This window comes from Schistocerca cancellata, chromosome 2 (assembly GCF_023864275.1).
Source record: "Schistocerca cancellata isolate TAMUIC-IGC-003103 chromosome 2, iqSchCanc2.1, whole genome shotgun sequence".
NCBI lineage: Eukaryota > Metazoa > Arthropoda > Insecta > Orthoptera > Acrididae > Schistocerca > Schistocerca cancellata.
The window spans coordinates 1,068,915,789-1,068,935,549 of record NC_064627.1 but is presented as its reverse complement, the minus strand read 5'-3'; the positions used below and the strand labels follow the sequence as shown (position 1 = coordinate 1,068,935,549).

At 43.9% G+C, this 19,761-nt stretch overlaps 1 protein-coding gene across 2 annotated transcripts in view; it reads right to left on the bottom strand.

The window, feature by feature from the left end:
- LOC126163066 (uncharacterized) overlaps nt 1-18,943 on the bottom strand; it is a 148,131-nt gene extending 129,188 nt beyond the window's left edge. The window contains exon 1 of one of the 2 annotated variants that reach the window (XM_049919969.1): nt 18,785-18,943. In XM_049919969.1, coding sequence (XP_049775926.1) covers nt 18,785-18,824 — 40 coding nt within the window. In that variant the 5' untranslated portion in view covers nt 18,825-18,943. Of the gene's footprint in view, nt 1-18,763 lie in introns of both variants that reach the window. The other variant, XM_049919970.1, reaches the window with a different exon arrangement.
- Nucleotides 18,944-19,761: the final 818 nt, after the last annotated feature.

Here is a 19,761-nt window from a genome sequence, read left to right as displayed (position 1 = left end):
AAGATTTTAATGGCCTGTCAAGTCAGAAGGAGGTGCCGCCAAATCCAGAGTGGTCGTTTACCAGCCTCTGCACACAAACTCTGAACTGGTCTGGTCTGAGAGACTCTAATCAATAACCTACTCTTCTCATGGTGGACAGCATCTAACGTCTTGGGGTAGGAAGTACATGCTGATACATAAACCATGCTGCCATAATCTAATCGTGGTCTGACAAACACACTACAAAACTGCAAGAGGCCGGACTGTCGGCTCTCCGTGCATTTCCGCTGAGGTATTTCAAACTGTTCAATGATCTGAAGTTCTTTGTTCACTTGTCTTTCAGGTACAGGAACCAGGTTAATTTAAAGTCAATCAGAAGGCCTAAAAAGTGCATATTGTACTTACAATTTCAAACAGCTCTAGTTGGCTGAAACTGAAATGTGGTCTTCTCTGGTGTGAACACAGAACCATTTTTAATGGTCCAAGTTTCCAGCCTCCTGATGCTCATCCCTTGTTGTCATCACAAGATCGGAGGAAGAGTAGAAGACTGCGGAATCACCCACCAACAAAGATCACTTACATGGGTCCTGACTGTGGAGGAGATGCCACTGATAACTATCACAAACAGTGCAAAACTGAGTATACGGTCTTGGGGGACCCCAAGTTTCCTGAATGCAATGGTCATACAAGGCACCACCAACACAATACCAAAAGCATCAGTTCTCAAGGAAGGATTCAATAAGTGGCAGATGTCCAGGTAGCTGCCATTCATGTAGTTGGTGCAGGATGATGTACCTCAAAATGGTGTCTTACACTTTTTCAAGTTCAAAAATCACATCATCCAACTGGTTTCCGTGTAACAAAGATTGTTGTATAGACATCTCTGGAATTAAACTGTGAAGAGCAGAATGGTTGCACTGAAACTGCACTGGCAGCAGCACAGATGATCTCGAGATATAACGAGCCAGACGAGGTAGTGGTTGACCATGGGCTCTAGGGTCTTACCCACACGAGATACTTGCCCGTTTCCCAGAATGGAATTAATATTTCCTCCTTCCAAGTGGTGGACTACTGTCCATCAAACAAGATTTGACTGAAATAAGACAGGAGCTTGCCTTAAGCTCCGGGGCACAGATGTCTGAGCATGTCACCAACTCTCCGCATGTAGTTCTACACTTCCATGACACCCATGGTTTTCCATTTCTCCCAAAATTCCTCAGGATCCATATCCATCACAACAGAGCATGTAACCATGCCTTCACATAAGTTAAAAATATTATGCAATTCGGCCACAATAGGACAGTCCTCTAAGGCCTTGCATCTCCACAGTTTAGATAATTTAGGCGAATTGTGAGTTTCATTTACAAGGGAAACTCCCCATCACAGCCCCTCTAATTTAGTGGTAAGATGGCCCAGTGGATAACCTGTCGAAAACTGAACACAGATCAAGCGTGAAAACAAGAAGATGATGTACTTAACTATGGAAAAAAAAAGCAAAATGTAAACTGAATGGTCCAAGAACAAGAAGTGCTTATAGAGTGGCTGAAAAAAAAATAAATAAATAAATAAATAAATAAATAAAATTATGGTGTGCTAGTTAAGTGGTTACGGCATCACATTACCAACACGCGGGTGAGCAGTATTAAAAACTATCTCGTGCCCTTCCCCAACATTATGAACTGTCCCTCTGGTCATTGAAACGTTTGTCCTTTTTCTGTACTGTACATTGATTACTGAAAATGAGTCGTAAGAATACGTTGACGTCACAAGTAAATGAGGTGAATAGTGAGAGCAGCCAAGATACCACACAGACGTATCACAGAAATTGAAACAACATATAAACGGGTGTGAACTATGTTACAACATAGGAATTTAAGAGTCAAGATTTCCAAAACGGAACACAGCTCCAAAAACGTTAAAAGCATGTGTTTTCACAGCACACAGAAACTGTGTCATTGGGAGTGATCACGTTCACACAAACACCTATATCGGGCAATGACATATCTCACTCATTTACCAGTCGTACAAATTACATGTGTCAATAAGAGATTCCTATTGTATGACCCACATACTGTCACTAATGCCGTATATGACAACAGACATGTTTCCTGAATAAAAATCTCTCTGTGTACATGCCGCGTCAATTCAGGATAAAACTCCAAGCTTTCGACCACTACCTCCATGGTCATCGTCAGGGCTAAGACTAACTGTCGTGAACTAGCGAGGCTCCCACTTGTAGCCAGACATGTTTCCTGGTGGAGTATTTGACTGACTTGTCACCTTGTCATCAAATGTTTGCGGTTCCCATTCAAAAGCTGCTTCCTTTTGACTGCTAACAGAGTAGTTGTGGAGAATCAACTGTTATTACAGGTCCCTACCTTAAACCTCGTTATTGCAAATGGAGGTTACACCACAATACAGACACAAATTTGAATTGAATGAACAGCAAGAGGAACAAAAAGAGGTATGAGGGAGGTATGAAAATGACTCGTCCATTGCTGTCCAACATCGTAACCGCGATGCCACTTCTTTCCCCAGATGCTCTATATTGCACTGCTACTTCTTGGACCATTCACTGTTTCCATTCCCATGCCCCCCCCCCCCTTTCTTCAGAGTCCAGTACAACTTTGTCCTGTTTCCATGCTTGATCGGTGTTAAGATTATGATGGACTGCCCACTGGGTCCTCTTACCACTAAATCCGAGGGGCGGGGGGGTGCAATGGGAAGTTTCCCTTATTAGAAGTGTTCCATTATGAAGTCATCTAACACTTCAAGGCTCCAGCAATACCCTTCAATCCTTCATAATTAACATCTACATCGTTACTCTGAAATTCACAATTAAATGTCTAGCAGAGGGTTCATCAAAGACCTTCAAGCTATTTCTTTATCATCCCACTCTCTAACAGTGCACAGGAGAGATGAATACTTAAATCTTTCCACGCAAGCTCCAATTTCCCTTATTTTATGATGATTTATTCCTTTGTAGGTGCGCACCAACAAAATATTTTAACACTGAGGAGAAAGCAAGTGTTTGAGGCATCATAAGAAGATCCTGCCACAACAAAAAAATTCCTTTGTTTTAATTATTGCCACCCCAATTCACTTATTGTACCAATGGCTCGCTATCCTCTACTTTGCAATAATACAAAACGAGTTGTCCTGAATTTTTTCAATGTCCTCTGTCACTCCTGTCTGATGTGGACCCCCACTGCACAGTAGTACTCCAGAAGAGGACAGAAAAGTGTAATGTAAGCAGTCCCTTTGGTACACCTGTTGCATTATCTGTGTGTTCTGCCAATACATCACAGTCTGGTTTGCTTTCCCAACAACATTATCTTTGTGATTGTTCCAATTTAAATTATTCGTAATTGTAATCCTTGAGTATTTAGTTGAATTTAGAGCCTTTAGATTTGTGTGATTTATCTTGTAACAGAAATTTAGCAGATTCCTTTTAGTCCTCATGTGGACGACTTAACAGTTTTCATTATTTAGAGTTAACTGCCACTTTCTGCACCATACATATATTATGCCTAAATTGTTTTGCAATGGATTTTGATCACCTGATGACTTTACTAGGTGGAAAATGAGAGTATCATTCGCAAACAATCTAATGGAGCTGCTTAGATTGTCTTCTGAATTGTTTAGATGGACCAGGAACAGCAGAGAGCCTGTAACACTCCCTTGGGGAAAGCCAGATATTGTTTCTGTTCTAATCAATGACTTCCCATCAATCACTACGGACTGTGATCTTTCTGCCAGGAAATAACAAACCCAATTGAACAACTTTGGTGATAATCCACAGGCATGCAATTTGATTAGAAGTTGCTTGTGAAGATCAGTGTCAAAAGCCTTCTAGAAATCTAAAAATATGGAATCAATTTGAGATCTACTGGCAGCATTCATTACTTTGTGAGAATAAAGAACTAGTTGTGTTTCACAAGAACATATTCCGGATCTTTGTTAGCTATTTGTCAATAAATCATTTTCTTCAAGGTAATTCATAATATTCAAACATAGCAAGGGTCCCAAAATACTACTGCAAATCAACATTACTGATATGGGTCGGTAATTCAGAGGATAACTTATTTCCTTTCTTGGGAACTGGTGTGACTTGTGTGTGCTACTTTCCAGTCTTTAGGTATGGCTCTTTCGAGGATTCTACGTGTGGAGTAAGGATCTTTGACGGACAAAATATTGTATGAGCTTTTTTTTCGTATATTAAGAGGTTGTCTTCAAAGAGCCAGCATAGAAGCCTTTCACAGATGTCAACAAAGTTGGCCCTTATCTACTGTGGAGAACTGTTACAAGATAGATGGTTTATATCATTGGCAAATGACACAGATGTTGTGGATAGGTGTTGCAGGAGGTCAATAAGAGAGAGAATGACGAGGGGTCTAACATTGAGCCCTGTGGGACTTCTGATGTAACAGATATTGTATCTGAATAGCTTGTTCTTATATCATGTGTTGTTATTTCTACCAGCTGCTCTCTGTCTGATAGATACGACAAACCATTCACTGCAGACTTCTCGTATAATGTAAGCATCCAGTTTATGTAGGATCACTGTGTGATTTACTAGATCAGTGGTTGTGATACTCTGGCCCAACTCAAGTATTCATGTGGCCAGCAGTTATAAGCCTCATTTGATAATAATGAGCGTATAGCAACTAACAGCTGAATCCAAAAAGAGCTTCCGAAGACTGTAGCTTTCTGCTCAGTAACCAACAATTTTTTTTAGATGTGCTTAATTGTAATGGACATTGGTGAATTCAGCCATTAACTACACTAAACTGGACGCTTACCTCGGAAGCAGAGGGATAACTAGGGTGACGCCTGTGGTGTTAGAGGATGTAGTAAGGGAATGTTTTCTTGGTTAACTTCCAGTTATGACAACTCATGGGCATGCACAAGTCGTACCAATCAGCCACTATTGACACGGAAGTAACATGGATTTATGAATGTTCACTACACAAAATATCATCCTCAAATGCAGTACTTATTTATAGCAAGTAACATTAAATTAATTAAAGCTGTTTAATATAATGGCATGTGTAGACGAAAATTGGCATTTAAATCATTTAGCACACTATTGTGATTGAGTCTAATATTGAACAGTGCATTCAAATTTAACTACAAATACTGCTGTCAATCAGTCATTCACATATATAGTAAAACCAACAACTCTTATCACACAGCTATAGTGTCACAACTGTTAGAGTGTTGAGTTTGGCAGCAATCTGAAAGAGGGCACAGTCAACACTACTCGTTCTGAATGGTGCCAAAACGGAAAGATCAGTGCTTTTGGGGCTGTTGTCCAACTTTTTGTGCTCTTATTACAGCTATTCTATTTTGGGTTAATTACGCACTAATTTATGTAGATTACCAACTAATAATATTACCCACTATATATGCGGTACCAACTGAAACCCCACAATGTCAATGTTGACTCCTGAGCAAAAAAGTTTGATAGCCACTGGACTACATCAAATGCCTTTTCAGATCAATGGAAACTCCAGAAGCCGACTGTGTCCAAATTAATACAAGTTGTTATGCACACTATGTGATCAAAAGTATCTGGACACCCTCAAACATATATTTTTCATACAAGGTGCAGTTTGCTGCCACCTAATGCAAGGTACTCCATATCAGTGACCTCAGTAGTCAGTAGACATCGCGACAGAGCAGAATGGGGCGCTCTGCGGAACTAATGGACTTCGAACATCGTCAGGTAATTGGGTGTCACTTTTATCATACACCTGTACGCGAGATTTCCACACTCCTGAACATCCCTAGGTCCACTGTTTCTGATGTGATAGTGAAGTGGAAACGTGAAGGAACATGTACAGCACAAAAGCATGCACGCCTACCTCGTCTGTTGACTGACAGACACTGCTGACAGTTGAAGAGAGGTGTAATGTGTAACAGGCACACATCTATCCACGCCATCACACAGGAATACCAAACTGCATCAGGATCCACTGCAAGTATTATGACAGTTAGACGGGAGGTGAAAAACCTTCGATTTCAGGGCCGAGTGGCTGCTCATAAGGGAAATACGGAAGTGTCCGACCCCACCCGTCTGCTTTGACCCATGACATCACAAATATGGTGGAAACGACCATAAACCACGATTCCAATATGGCGCATATTAAGTCGTTACATACACATTATTCCCCAAATACCACTAAACACACATCATCTGGAATCGGATACTTCCATTGACCTATATAGCTCAATAGCAGCGCCCGATCCCATAAATTAGGACCTAACACTTCCCTTGACCTATATAGCTCAAAAACATCTCCCAATTGGGATCGAACACTTCCCTTAACCTGTTATCCTTACGACATCTCCACATACAGCCATTCCTGGTCTGAGACGCCGGAACTTTAAGCAAGCCTCATTTTTTTCACATCATACTGAACACTTCACGACTTCATCCAAAAATCCGAATAGTTGAAGAAATTGTATTAGAGACAACGCACTGTCCCCCTTCATAGCTGACAACCGAAAAATGTTGACCCTGTCAGTCATATCCATACCTACCAAAGACATAAAAACAGCAATTTACCAAAATTCACACACGACGCCACACTCGCAAACTAAGCCAAAAACATCACATAACACACCACCAGAGAGCACCACTAATCGCATCAAAATGACACCTACAAACACGCCACTCTCATAAACTAAATTCCGCGCTGTCGTGACGTCACGCACAACAGCCTTACGTCATGGGTCAAAGCCGACGGGTGGGACCCCTCATAAGGCATACATCACACCAGTAAATGCCAAACGACACCTCACTTGGTGTAAGGAGTGTAAACTTTGGACGATTGAACAATGGGAAAATGTTGTGTGGTGTTACGAATCACGAGACACAATGTGGCGGTCTGATGGCAGGGTGTGGGTAAGGCGAATGCCCAGTGGAGGTCATCTGCCAGCGTTTTTTTTTTTTTTTTTTTTTTTTTTTTTTTTTTGTGGTTTTAGGGCGCACAACTTTAATGGTCATTAGCGCCCTGACTACTCTAAGAATGCACCGCGAGGCACAAGTTGACAACAACAACTAAAAGGGAAAACACGATAAAAGACAGACTGAAAGGCATAGGATTAAAAAACAGCATCATCAAATGTCCTTAGCGAGGTTTGTCAAATTGATAAAACGAAGAACACGAGCAGCTGCTCGTGGGTCATCCGCTAAAATGGCATCGAAAGTATTTGGCAGGTTAAGATCGAGGCGCAGTGTGTTAAGATCTGGACAGGACATTAAAATGTGTCTAACCGTCAGCAAGTGCCCACATGGGCAGAACGGCGCCGGCGCAGCCGTCAGCAGATGGCGATGGCTGAACCGGCAGTGTCCAATTCTTAACCGGGCTAAAACGACCTCCTCCCGCCGAGAAGGGCGTGAGGAGGACGTCCAAGCCACGGGAAGAGGTTTTAAGGCCCGAAGCTTGTTGTCGGTAAGTGCAGCCCAATCGGCATGCCACAGCGATAAAATGCGCCGACAAATGACCCTGCTAAAATCGGACGAAGGGACACAACAAGAAGCTGTCCGAGGCTGGAGGACCGCAGCCTTGGCCGCGGCATCTGCAGCTTCGTTCCCAGGGATACCGACATGGCCAGGAACCCACATAAAGCTAACCGGAGAACCGACATCCACCAGTTGCTGAAGAGAGCGTTGGATCCGGTGTACGAAAGGGTGAACCGGGTACGGATCACTGAGGCTCTGGATGGCGCTCAGGGAATCTGAGCAGATGACATAAGCAGAATGTCGGTGGCGGCAGATGTAAAGAACAGCCTGGTAGAGGGCAAAGAGCTCAGCTGTGAAGACCGAACAATGGCCATGGAGCCGGTATTTGAAACTGTGTGCCCCGACAATAAAGGAACAGCCGACCCCGTCATTGGTCTTAGAGCCATCTGTATAAATGAAAGTCATGTTGATGAACTTCGAACGAAGTTCCAAAAAACGGGAGTGGTAGACCGAACCGGAGGTGACCTCTTTTGGGAGCGAGCTGAGGTCAAGGTGAACGCGGACCTGAGCCTGGAGCCAAGGTGGCGTGCGGCTCTCGCCCACTCGAAAGGTTGCAGGGAGTGAAAAATTAAGGTGTTGAAGGAGGCGACGAAAGCGAACTCCAGGGGGTAGCAGGGCAGAGACATACAACCCGTATTGACGGTCAAGAGAGTCGTCAAAAAAGGAACGATAAGACGGATGGTCGGGCATTGACAGTAGCCGACAGGCATACCGACAAAGCAGTATGTCGCGCCGGTACGTGAGTGGCAATTCGCCAGCGTCAGCATGAAGACTCTCTACGGGACTGGTATAAAATGCTCCAATCGCAAGTCGTAAACCCCGATGTTGTATGGCCGTGCAGAGGAGTATACGAAGCTCCCATAATCCAGCTTGGAGCGGACGATCGACCGACATAGACGAAGTAGGACGGTTCGATCCGCTCCCCACGACATACCACTGAGAACACGGAGGACATTTAAAGAACGGGTACAACGGGCGGCCAAATATGACACATGTGGAGACCAGCTAAGTTTCCTGTCAAAGGTAAGGCCTAAAAATTTGGTTGTCTCCACGATTGGGAGAGCAACGGGACCGAGTCGTAAGGACGGTGGGAGAAACTCTTTGTAGCGCCAGAAGTTAATACAGACCGTCTTCTCGGCAGAAAAACGGAAGCCATTGGCGACACTCCAGGAGTAAAGGCGGTCAAGAGAACGCTGAAGACAGCGCTCCAGGACACGTGTACACTGCGCGCTGCAATAGATGGTAAAATCGTCCACGAAAAGGGAGCCTGATACATCAGCTGGGAGGCAATCCATTATTGGATTGATCGCGATGGCGAAGAGAGCGACGCTCAAAACTGAGCCCTGTGGCACCCCATTCTCCTGGCGAAAGGTGTCTGACAGGACAGAACCCACACGTACCCTGAACTGTCGATCCATTAAAAAGGAACGAATAAAAAGAGGGAGGCGACCGCGAAGGCCCCATGTATGCAAGGTGTGGAGAATGCCCGCCCTCCAACAGGTGTCGTAAGCCTTCTCCAAATCAAAGAACACAGCCGCGGTCGGGCGCTTCCGCAAGAAGTTATTCATAATGAAGGTCGACAAGGTAACCAGATGGTCAACAGCAGAGCGGCGCCTACGAAATCCACATTGTACATTGGTAAGTAGGCATCGAGACTCGAGCAGCCAAACCAATCGAGAGTTAACCATTCGCTCCATCACTTTACAGACACAGCTGGTAAGCGAGATAGGTCGATAACTGGAAGGCAAGTGCTTGTCCTTCCCTGGCTTAGGAATCAGGACAACAATAGACTCGCGCCAGCATGCGGGAACATGTCCCTCAATCCAGATGCGATTGTATGTACGAAGAAGAAAACCTTTACCCGCAGGAGAAAGGTTCTTCAGCATCTGAATATGAATAGAATCTGGCCCTGGAGCGGAGGACCGTGATCGGCCAAGTGCGTTTTCGAGTTCCCGCATGGTGAATGGGGCATTATAACTTTCACAATTCGAGGAGCGGAAGTTAGGTGGCCTAGCCTCCTCTGCCTGTTTGCGGGGGAGGAAGGCAGGGTGGTAATGAGCGGAGCTCGAAACCTCTGCGAAAAAGCGGCCGAAGGCATTGGAGACAGCCTCAGGGGCCACAAGGACGTCATTCGCGACCTTCAAGCCAGAAACTGGTGAGTGGACCTTAGTGCCAGATAGCCGGCGCAGGCTACCCCAGACAACAGAAGAAGGAGTAAAACTGTTGAAGGTGCTTGTGAAAGCAGCCCAGCTGGCTTTCTTGCTTTCTTTGACAATACGACGACACTGAGCACGTAATCGTTTATAATTGATACAATTCGCCACTGTAGGGTGGCGTTTAAATGTGCGTAAAGCACGTCGACGAGCACGTAAAGCGTCTCTACATGCTGCGGTCCACCAGGGGACCGGTACGCGACGTGGAGAAGAAGGAGGGTGAGGGATGGAATATTCAGCAGCAGCGAGAATGACTTCCGTGAGGTGTGCGACCTGACGATCGCAGCTTGTGAAGGTTTGATCCTGAAAGGTCGCCCTGGAAGAGAAGAGCCCCCAGTCTGCCTTGGAGATGGTCCAATTAGAGAAGCACGGAGAGGGGGTATGCTGCAGGAGATGGATAACACACGGGAAGTGGTCGCTCGAATATGTATCAGAAAGTGCATACCACTCAAACCAGCGTGCAAGTTGGGTACTACATATAGAGAGGTCTAAATGGGAATAGGTGTGAGATGTGTCCGAAAGAAAAGTAGGGGCGCCAGTATTGAGGCAGACAAGATTGAGCTGGTTGAAAAGGTCTGCTAACAAGGAGCCCCTCGGGCAGGATGCTGGAGAGCCCCAAAGGGGATGGTGGGCATTGAAGTCTCCAGTTAACAAAAATGGTGCAGGTAGCTGAGCAATAAGTTGCATCATGTCTGCCCTGGTAACGGCAGATGACGATGGAGTGTAAACGGTACAAAAGGAAAACGTAAAAGTGGGGAGAGTAATGCGGATGGCAACTGCCTGCAGGCCGGTGTGCAACGTGATGGGATCGTAGTAAATATCATCCCGGACCAGCAACATAACCCCTCCATGAGCTGGGATACCTACCACAGGGGGTAGGTCAAAACGCACAGAGGTGTAGTGTGCCAATGCAATTTGATCGCATGGGCGTAGCTTCGTTTCCTGGAGGGCTACGACGAGCGGACGGTGCAAGCGGAGCAGCAACTTCAAGTCCTCTCGGTTGGAGCGAATGCTGCGAATATTCCAGTGAATAAGTGCCATCGTAAGAAAAGGAAGATGATAGAAGGGGTCACCTCGAAGGCCGCTTAGGGCCTGGCTTCGAGCGAGCACTGCCGCCGCTATCAGTAGGCGGACAGTCATCGTCCATTGGGTCTATAGGGTCATCGGCCATCTCGGGAGGATGGCCGGGAGGGGGAGCTTCCTCCGCCGGTGAACGGCCAGATGTACGGCTACCAGCGGTGCGGCCAGGCGAAACGGATGACGGCCTGGGGCGGCAACCGCTGGGTGGCGCAGGAGAAGAAATGCGCCGTGGCGGAGAAGGAGAACTGTGCTTCCTATGCGCCTTTTTGGAAGGACGTTTGGTGGAAGTACCGGTCGAAGGCTGGGAGGTCGAGGTACGGAGGAAGTCTGCACGGGATGGTTCCTTCTTAAAGGCCCGTGCATCTGACTTCGGGGTCTTCGTCTTAGCAGAAGCTGAGGAAGGGGCTGGTGTCTGTGGGGTGATGGGAGGAAGAGGAGACGTCGACCGCGCGATCTTAGCACTGGCCGAACGGACGACCGTGGTGCTGAAGGTCAGATCACATGTCTGGGTTGCTACCTCCCGGGTAGTCCGAGGAGAGGCGAGGACAGTACTGTATTTCCCCGCTGGGAGCAGCGTGGGCTTCCTACTAGCCAATAGCTTGCGAGCAGCTGAGGTGGACACTTTCTCTTTGACCCGAATTTCTTGGATACAGCGTTCTTCCTTATAGACAGGACAGTCGCGGGAGGATGCGGCATGGTCACCCTGACAGTTCACACAACGAGGAGACGGAGGTGGACAGTCACCCTCATGGGCATCCCTGCCAGAAGTGACACATTTAGCCGCATTGGAACAAGACTGTCGAGTGTGATTGAAATGCTGACACTGGTAGCAGCGCGTAGGTGTCGGGACATAGGGGCGAACAGAAATAACCTCGTAGCCCGCCTTCATGCGCGATGGCAGCTTAACACTATCGAAGGTCAAGAAAAGTGTCCGGGTCGGTACAAGGTCATTGTTGACCTTTTTCATGACCCTATGGACAGCCGTCACGCCCTGCTCAGCGAGGAAAGATTGAAGCTCCTCGTCATTCAATCCGTCGAAGGAGCTAGTATAGACTTCACCACGAGACGAATTCAAAGTTCGGTGGGCCTCCACCCGGACAGGGAACGTGTACAGGAGTGTGGCCCGAAGCAGTTTTTGTGCCTGAAAGGCACTCTCAGTTTCTAGTAATAAGGTACCGTTACGCAACCTGGTACAAGATTTGACAGATCCGGCTATGGCATCTACGCCCTTCTGAATAACGAAAGGGTTGACAGAGGAAAAATCCTTTCCGTCCTCAGATCGAGAAACTACGAGGAACTGTGGGGCAGGCGGTAGTACTTTTGTCACTGTTGGCTGGTCACGTTTCCGTTTTTGGGTCGAAGTCGAAAGAGATGGAGTAGAATCCATTGCGGAGGAATCCCCCATGATTGCCAGCGTCTCCGATGGCGCGCTCCTTCCTTGTGGGGACCCTCTCAGAGGGCACTCCCGCCATAGGTGAATGTTTACACCTCAGGTCACACCTCCCGAGAAACAGACGGAGGGACCAATCGGCATGGTCAGAAGGTATCAGCTCAGGCAATCACCCCTCCCCGGGCCTGGCCTTTACCAGGGGGTACGCACGTGCCTTACATGTCTACCCAGGGCGGGGACTTACGCGTTACCCCGTCACCGGCTACGCGTGCGAACGCGTGGGTCGGCCTTCAGGCATGCACAGGGAGGAAGGAAGAAGAGGAAAAAGAAGAGAGAGAGGGAGAAAGAGGACAGACTGTCTCAAACGCTGAGGCGGAGACCAGAGAAGGCAAGGAGAAGAAGGCAATGAGAAGGCAAGGAGAAGAAGGCAATGAGAAGTCAAGGGAAAGAGTAAGGAAGACAGTGAGGTGGAGAAGAGCAAAGAAAGGAACCAACAAAAGGAAGGAAGAAACGAGAAGTGAAAAACCAAAAAGACCACAATAATAGATCGAGGAACCGTCTGTCTCCGGACGCAGGCGCTAACTACCCCCGTGAGGGGGATGGACTCCTTTTAGTCGCCTCTTACAACAGGCAGGAATACCTCGGGCCTATTCTAATCCCCGGACCCGCAGGGGGGATCTGCCAGCGTGTGTAGTGCCAACAGTAAAATTCAGAGACGGTGGTGTTATGGTGTGGTCGTGTTTTTCACGGAGGAGGCTTGCACCTCTTGTTGTTTTCCATGGCACTATCACAGCACAGGCCTACACTGATGTTTTAAGCACCTTCTTGCTACCCACTGTTGAAGAACAATTCAGGGATGGCGATTGCACCTTTCAACATGATCAAGCAACTGTTCATAATGCAGAGTGGTTATACAACAAGAACATCAATGTAATGGACTGGCCTGCACAGAGTCCTGACCTGAATCCCATAGAACACCTTTGGGATGTTTTGGCCCACTATGCATCTGCATTCAGTCTTCTTTAACATCGTTTGGAATGACTTCCTTTATCTCTGTTCCACACTGCCCGGAGCCTTGTAATGTTCCATTTAATGAATGGGAGCTCTCCAGTGCCCTTGCTATCTGCACCGACATGACGACTGTGCTGGACTGTGTGCACAACCAAATGCTTCAGTAATTATCAGTGGCTCTTAAATGACTTTTCACTGACCATTTTGCCCTACATTTCACTTGAGCAGAAAGCATAGAAGGTCAGTCGGAGGGGGGAGATGAAGGTCGCATATCTTTACCGCAGAGTCTAAATGGATCCAAAATGGTCATAGCTTCCAGTGCAGTATGACAAGAAACCCAGGAACTAACAATGTCAGTGCCAACCAACGTATAGACATCACCAGATGCTCACAAAGACTGCAGTTCCAGAACGATACAATTAACACTATTACAGTTCCATTGGAGGAAAGTAGTATAAGAGACCAGATGAACATTAAATGTGCCAGAATCAGTCATTGTGTGGAATCGGTGTCCATCACACCTGCTGGAAATCGCGGGTGGGTGGTTGTCCTGAGACTTGCACATTAGGCCAGGGCCAGCCACAACATGCCAAACTTCATGTGAGCAGTGTGTGTGGGCCAAGGCCTGGCCTGTCACTCAGGTTTGCTTGGCCCATGTCTGAAGTACACAAAGCAGCGTGACATTTCATTTATCATTGCAGTGCAGAATTTTGCAGTCTACACAACTCTGAGTTTGACAGAATAGCGGTGTCAGACTGTTTGCACAGAAGGAAGTGGTCTAGTGAACTATCATCACAATCCTTTAAAAATAGTAATAACAGAAGAGAGGGATGAGAATTCTCAATTCTCGTATACAACAGGTACTGCTTATATGCTACAAAATGACAGTTTCGTACAATGTCAAAGGAATTAAAACTTTTAGCTGACAATGAAAAAAGGCAAAAACTACAATGATCGACAGACAGGATTCATTGTTCTGGACATCAAGAAGCACTTTGTACTAAAATTGCAGGCATAGCACTTGAAGAAATTGGTGGTACATACAGTAAAATTTCTGAAACGACGCCCATGATTCCACCTTCAGCTGCAACAGTTTTCAATGCAAAGTGCAAAGTCAAGGAGCATGACTGGAATGATTTTTCCAGTTATATCTCATTGTTGAATTTACGAAGAAAAAAGGAGTGCACGAATGAAAATTAGAACATTCAGAATGTATTGAAGACTTCACGTTTTAAGCGGACTTGACTGCACATTACATTACACAGTAACTTCTTTCTGATTTGATGGAGGACCATTTAAAAAGAAAATCACATTTTAGAAGGAACAAATTCTGACAAAGGCAATCCAGTTTGCTGAGCTCACTGGCATTGAAGGAAGCATGAGGTTTGAAGAATTCATTGTGTCCTTGCAAGAATTACAACAAAATTTTCATCAAAGTTTTGAAGACGCTGTCAATGTCACATCTGTTTACAAGAAAGACCTTTTTCGATTATGAAACTAAATAAATCACAATTACATGGCAACATGAATTTAAAACTCTGAAACTGTCTGCATCTGTCCATAAGCAGACAGTTCGTACGAGATAAAAGTCATGTCTTCAGCGCACCAATAATAATTAATACTGACACCTTGTTTTTTTTTTGTGATCTTTATTGTTGAGAAATGAGAAATCTAAGATCCAGCCATACGCAGTACCACTATACAGCCATTTAAATGTGGCAAGTTTTCTGTTTCCCCATCTTCTCCCTCCTCATGCACAGTGTGGTGGAGCAGCGGGGGAAATGCGAGGCAAGGCTGAGTGCTTTGGCAGTCAGGCTTAGGCCCAGGCCTTAAATCTTAGCCACCCCAGCCATTAGGCGAGAGTCGCAGTAGTCTCAAGATAATAAAAGAGAATGAATGACCTTGAGGCCCCCCACAGCATGGGTCCCCGCATCTGACGAAGTAACAGGCTTCTTGTCCTCGAGATGCTGGAGAATGGGATTCATAGAGCCCCAGCTCCAGTGGGTGCCAGGGAAGATGGTTTATTCTCCTGCTGTAGAGAAAGAGGGAACAGGAACACCTGGGAGGAGGTAGGGGAACACGACAGAGCTAAGGAGGAGGAAAGGATGCAACAGAAGCAAAGGTGGAGATGGTCAAATTACTGTCGGGCCTCGGAGTAGGCTAGACTGTCAAGAATTTTGAACTGCTGAATCATCCTTTCCTTTTTAATAGATCGAGCAGAATGTGGGCTGGAACAGTTCACACACATGGTAAATAATATATTGTCCAAGTCACAGTTTGGGGTCCTTAAGGGTCCTCATATAGAGAAAGCTATTTACATTTACAGTGAGAATGTACTTAATTCATTTGATAATAAATCAGAGGCCACTGGCATTTTCTGTGACCCGTCAAAAGCCTTCTCTTAAGTATATAAGAATACAGTGTTACCAGCAACGCTGCGAAATGATTAGAGTTTTATCTAACTAACAGGAAACAAAGGGTGTCGTCATAAAATATCTGTGCAGTAAGTTGCCAGTGTTCATCTGATTGGGAATTAATTACATATGGTGTCACTCAAGGCCCCACTGCTTTTTCTTGTGTACAAGAATGACCTCTGGCCTGTTACATTGCCAGATGCTAAGTTTGTTTTAATTGCAGATGATACAAACATTGCAACAAGTAGCAAGCCAAGTACAGAATTAGAAATGGCTGCTAATCAAATATACACTGACATTAATAAATGGTTTAAAGCTAATTCGCTCTCACTGAACTCTGAAAAGACCCACTATATGCAGTTCAGAACCTGTAAGAGTATTCCTTCCAGCATGTATATAACATAAGAAGACTTGCAAATAGAAGAGGTTGACAGTGTTAAATTTCTTGGATTACAACTCAATAATAGATTCAGTTGGGAAGGGCATACGACAGAATTGCTGAAGCAGCTAAATAAGTCTGTTTTTCAGTGAGAATAATGAAAGATGAAGGAGATACAAATACACAAAAAACTAGCATACTATGCTTGCTTTCATTCTGTTTGTCATACGGGGTATTATTCTGCGTAACTCATCAAACTGCCCAAATGATGTTAGCAAGTAAAGGCATGTAATAAAAATCATTTGTGGTGTAAATTCAATAATATCATTTAGGAACCTGTTGATGGAACTTTGTATTCTAACCACTCTTCTCAGTATAATTATTCCTTAATGAAATTTGTTGCAAGTAATATATATCTATTTCTAACAAATAGCTCAATACACAGTATCAGTTGTAGGAATAAGTGCAACCTACATAAAGAGTTACAATGTCCAGAAACGGGACCAAAAATTCAAGAACAAATATTTTCAATAAATTGCCAGCGATCATTAAAAGCTTGGTTTCAAATAAAGCAAAGTAAAAGCAGAGTTTGGAAGACCTTTTGATAGGCAACTCCTCCTACTCTATAGATGAATATCTTAACAGGGACTGTCAGGCAAGCTTCAGCAAAGTTGTCAGATTTCAGTTTTGACAGCACTTGGTCACAACTGGAAAGATTAGGCATTTTGTGTATGATAAATGTGCTTAACAAAGTTTCATTCTGACAAGTGTATTAATTCTGTAGATATTAGCAGTTCCAATTTACTGTAATGTATTCACCCATTTTGACAATCTGGCACATGATCAGAGTCGTAAGTATTATAGGCCTACTCAAATGTTTTATGTTTTTTTTATATTATACTTTCTGACATGTTCCACACCCATGAAAATCATCTCATTTTTGGGTCTACAGAAAGAAATCCGAATCTAGTCTAACCTTCATTTTCATCCTTGCAAATAATATCCCAGGACTGAGATTGAAGTACATTCTTAACCATGCCAATACTGCTAGGGTTTCTTATCTGCCTTCTGCAGATGAAAGTAGGAGATGACTTTTCTTCTATTTGTTCTAAACTCAGCCATAACACGCTCCCCTGATAGAGTAAATTAGACCAGTTCAGGACTTCAATAAATGGGAAAGATTATGAGTATAAGAATATTGCGTTTATACAGCTGCTTGAATTGCTTTCTTATTCTAATTGGACCCTATACTATGTTCTGGATATCGAAAGTTGTTAGTAGGTTAACGACATGATCCACTGCACGTAAAATGTAACCAAAATTCATGTTAAAATCACCACACAATATGTTCTTACCTTTCAATCTGCAAAAATACACAAGTTTAAAATGTGTTCAGAAACTGGGACATGCTGTCATCAGGAGAATGGTAAGTACAGACTAGTATTACATTCAGATGCTTGATTTCTACACCATAATGCTCAAAATGTTTTTTTTTTAAATATTTAGGTGGTCAGCTTTGTTGCATATGCTGAATACTATGTCCTCCTCAACAAGTATTAGACAGCCTCGAACCCCTCCCCCCCTCCCTGCTGTCAGACCTGCAGAATCCATTACCAACTCCATAATTTGGAAACCTGAAGAATGACATGTTCTGATTTTTGAGCCAGCACTCTGTGAAATGAGTAACAACAACCCTGAAACTGTTGACTGACCGACTTCAACTTCTGTTTGTTATTTATTGATTGGATATCGTGTACTGTATACCTATGTTGCATTACCGTGTTTTTTGTTGCTTCTGGGCCAAATTCTATTTTTTGTAGGTTCACAAATCGACAAATGAGAATACACTATTTAAGTACAATGTTCACTTTTATTGAATCCTACACCTCACTACACATTACCTATGAGATGAAGCATGTTTATCCTAAATGAAGGAGACAAAAGCATATGGATGCCATCTATGTTCTTCACCATAAGCCTTATCATAATTCTAGTTTCAGACAAGGAAGACCATCTTCCCAATGATCACGATGCCTTGACAGAAGTAGCTTCATACAAACACTGTAGCAATTAGGAGGATGTGGCATGTCCAAACTGAGGATTCACCATTGTCATAACATGTAAGACTAGACCACAAGAGCTATAGTCCACTCTGAAGTAGCAGATTGCTATTTTGCAAAGAGATGGCGCAATGCCCTTTACACTGAAAATATTTCCCATCTGTGGCCATTAAACTCATTTTTACTAGCTTTTGTGTCATCTAATAATATTTGTAACCACAGTAATCTTTGAAATGGCGAGTACTGCAAGTAGAAAGTAAAAGAAATAATGTGAACTTCATATGTTTCTTTAATGTGTGTGACATACTATTTACTGTAGCTTCCTTTCATTCTGTTCACAGATAAAGAATATGAAGATGATGACACTGTGTCAATTGTTATTGGTGCCAAATCTTCACGACGTAGAAGTATATGGCACTGTGTGACTCTTAGCAAAAGGGTTAACAGTACGGTTGTACTACATACTAAATTGTCTTTTAACTAGGCGTAACAAAAATTCATATTTCGAAGTTTATTTATTCACTGTACAACACAGGTTATATCGTATTTGTATGTGAACTGGTGTTAACAAAAGATCTTAGCAAACATTTAATAGGTTCCACATCATACGTACATCCTACGAAAAGTAAAACACCCAACTTCAAAAATCTCATACGCCCAGGAAAACTTCATGCATGCAAATATCTTAAAAACAGTCATTAACTACCGAATTAAATTTCATACGAACCAGACATGTTTTTCACATCTACCACGTTGTTCTGCAACATTATTCTTTTTACAATTCACTACGTCACAACAACATCACACACCTTCTTCGAAAACAATTTTTTTCTGGCATTTGTGACTACGCGCTCAATCTATTTGAATTCCGTCATGCCAACCACTGAAGCTCAAAAATCCCAACCGGGTACTGAAAATGTCCCTTCTCTGTCCCGTGGTAAAGAAAGACATCTGACGCCTAAAAAAAGGAGAGAGAGGGAGAAATAATGGACTACGATTCCACAAGGAGGAATATAAACTAGTAGCAGCATAATATAATGTAAATTCAGGACTTGCGTTACTGAACTGGTTGCTTCTCGTTTCAGTTGATACAGCTTTCCTTTTGTAGAAATATTACTCCCGAAACACATAAGCTTCCCTCATTTAGTCCCCATCGCACACTTAAACTGTCACTTCATACAAGTTTTTTTCTTAGTGTGAAATTTGAGATGTTTTTGTTCCACTTGATACGTTGAGCAATCTATTCCGTTTGCTTAAAATGAAGATCTCACAACGCATATGGAATTTAAATTCTCTGTTCCAATTCCGTTCCGTTTTCTTGTTTTTACATCACTTGCAATAGAAAATATTCTTTGAGCTACAGCATTAAATTGTGGAAGTGAACGAAACAGCTTAGCAAGTTAACTAATATTTTGAAAAAGCAGCTGATCATGGAAGTCTTTCAACTTTGAGATTTCACTCCACATATAATCCAAGTCGATTTCTGAAAGTTCCTTCTTCCTTCCCTCAGGCACAAATGGAAGACTTCTCCATTCAACTGCTCAGGTATTTAGATAAAATCCTTCAAACTTTGATGCAACAAACAATACATCATTTATCTGGGACGATCTGCCTGCTATTAATGTAATATTTGGCTCCATGAATTTTAAGTTTTCAAAAAATTCATCGTGTGTAGATAGACATTTCTTCGGTTGCTGTGATATA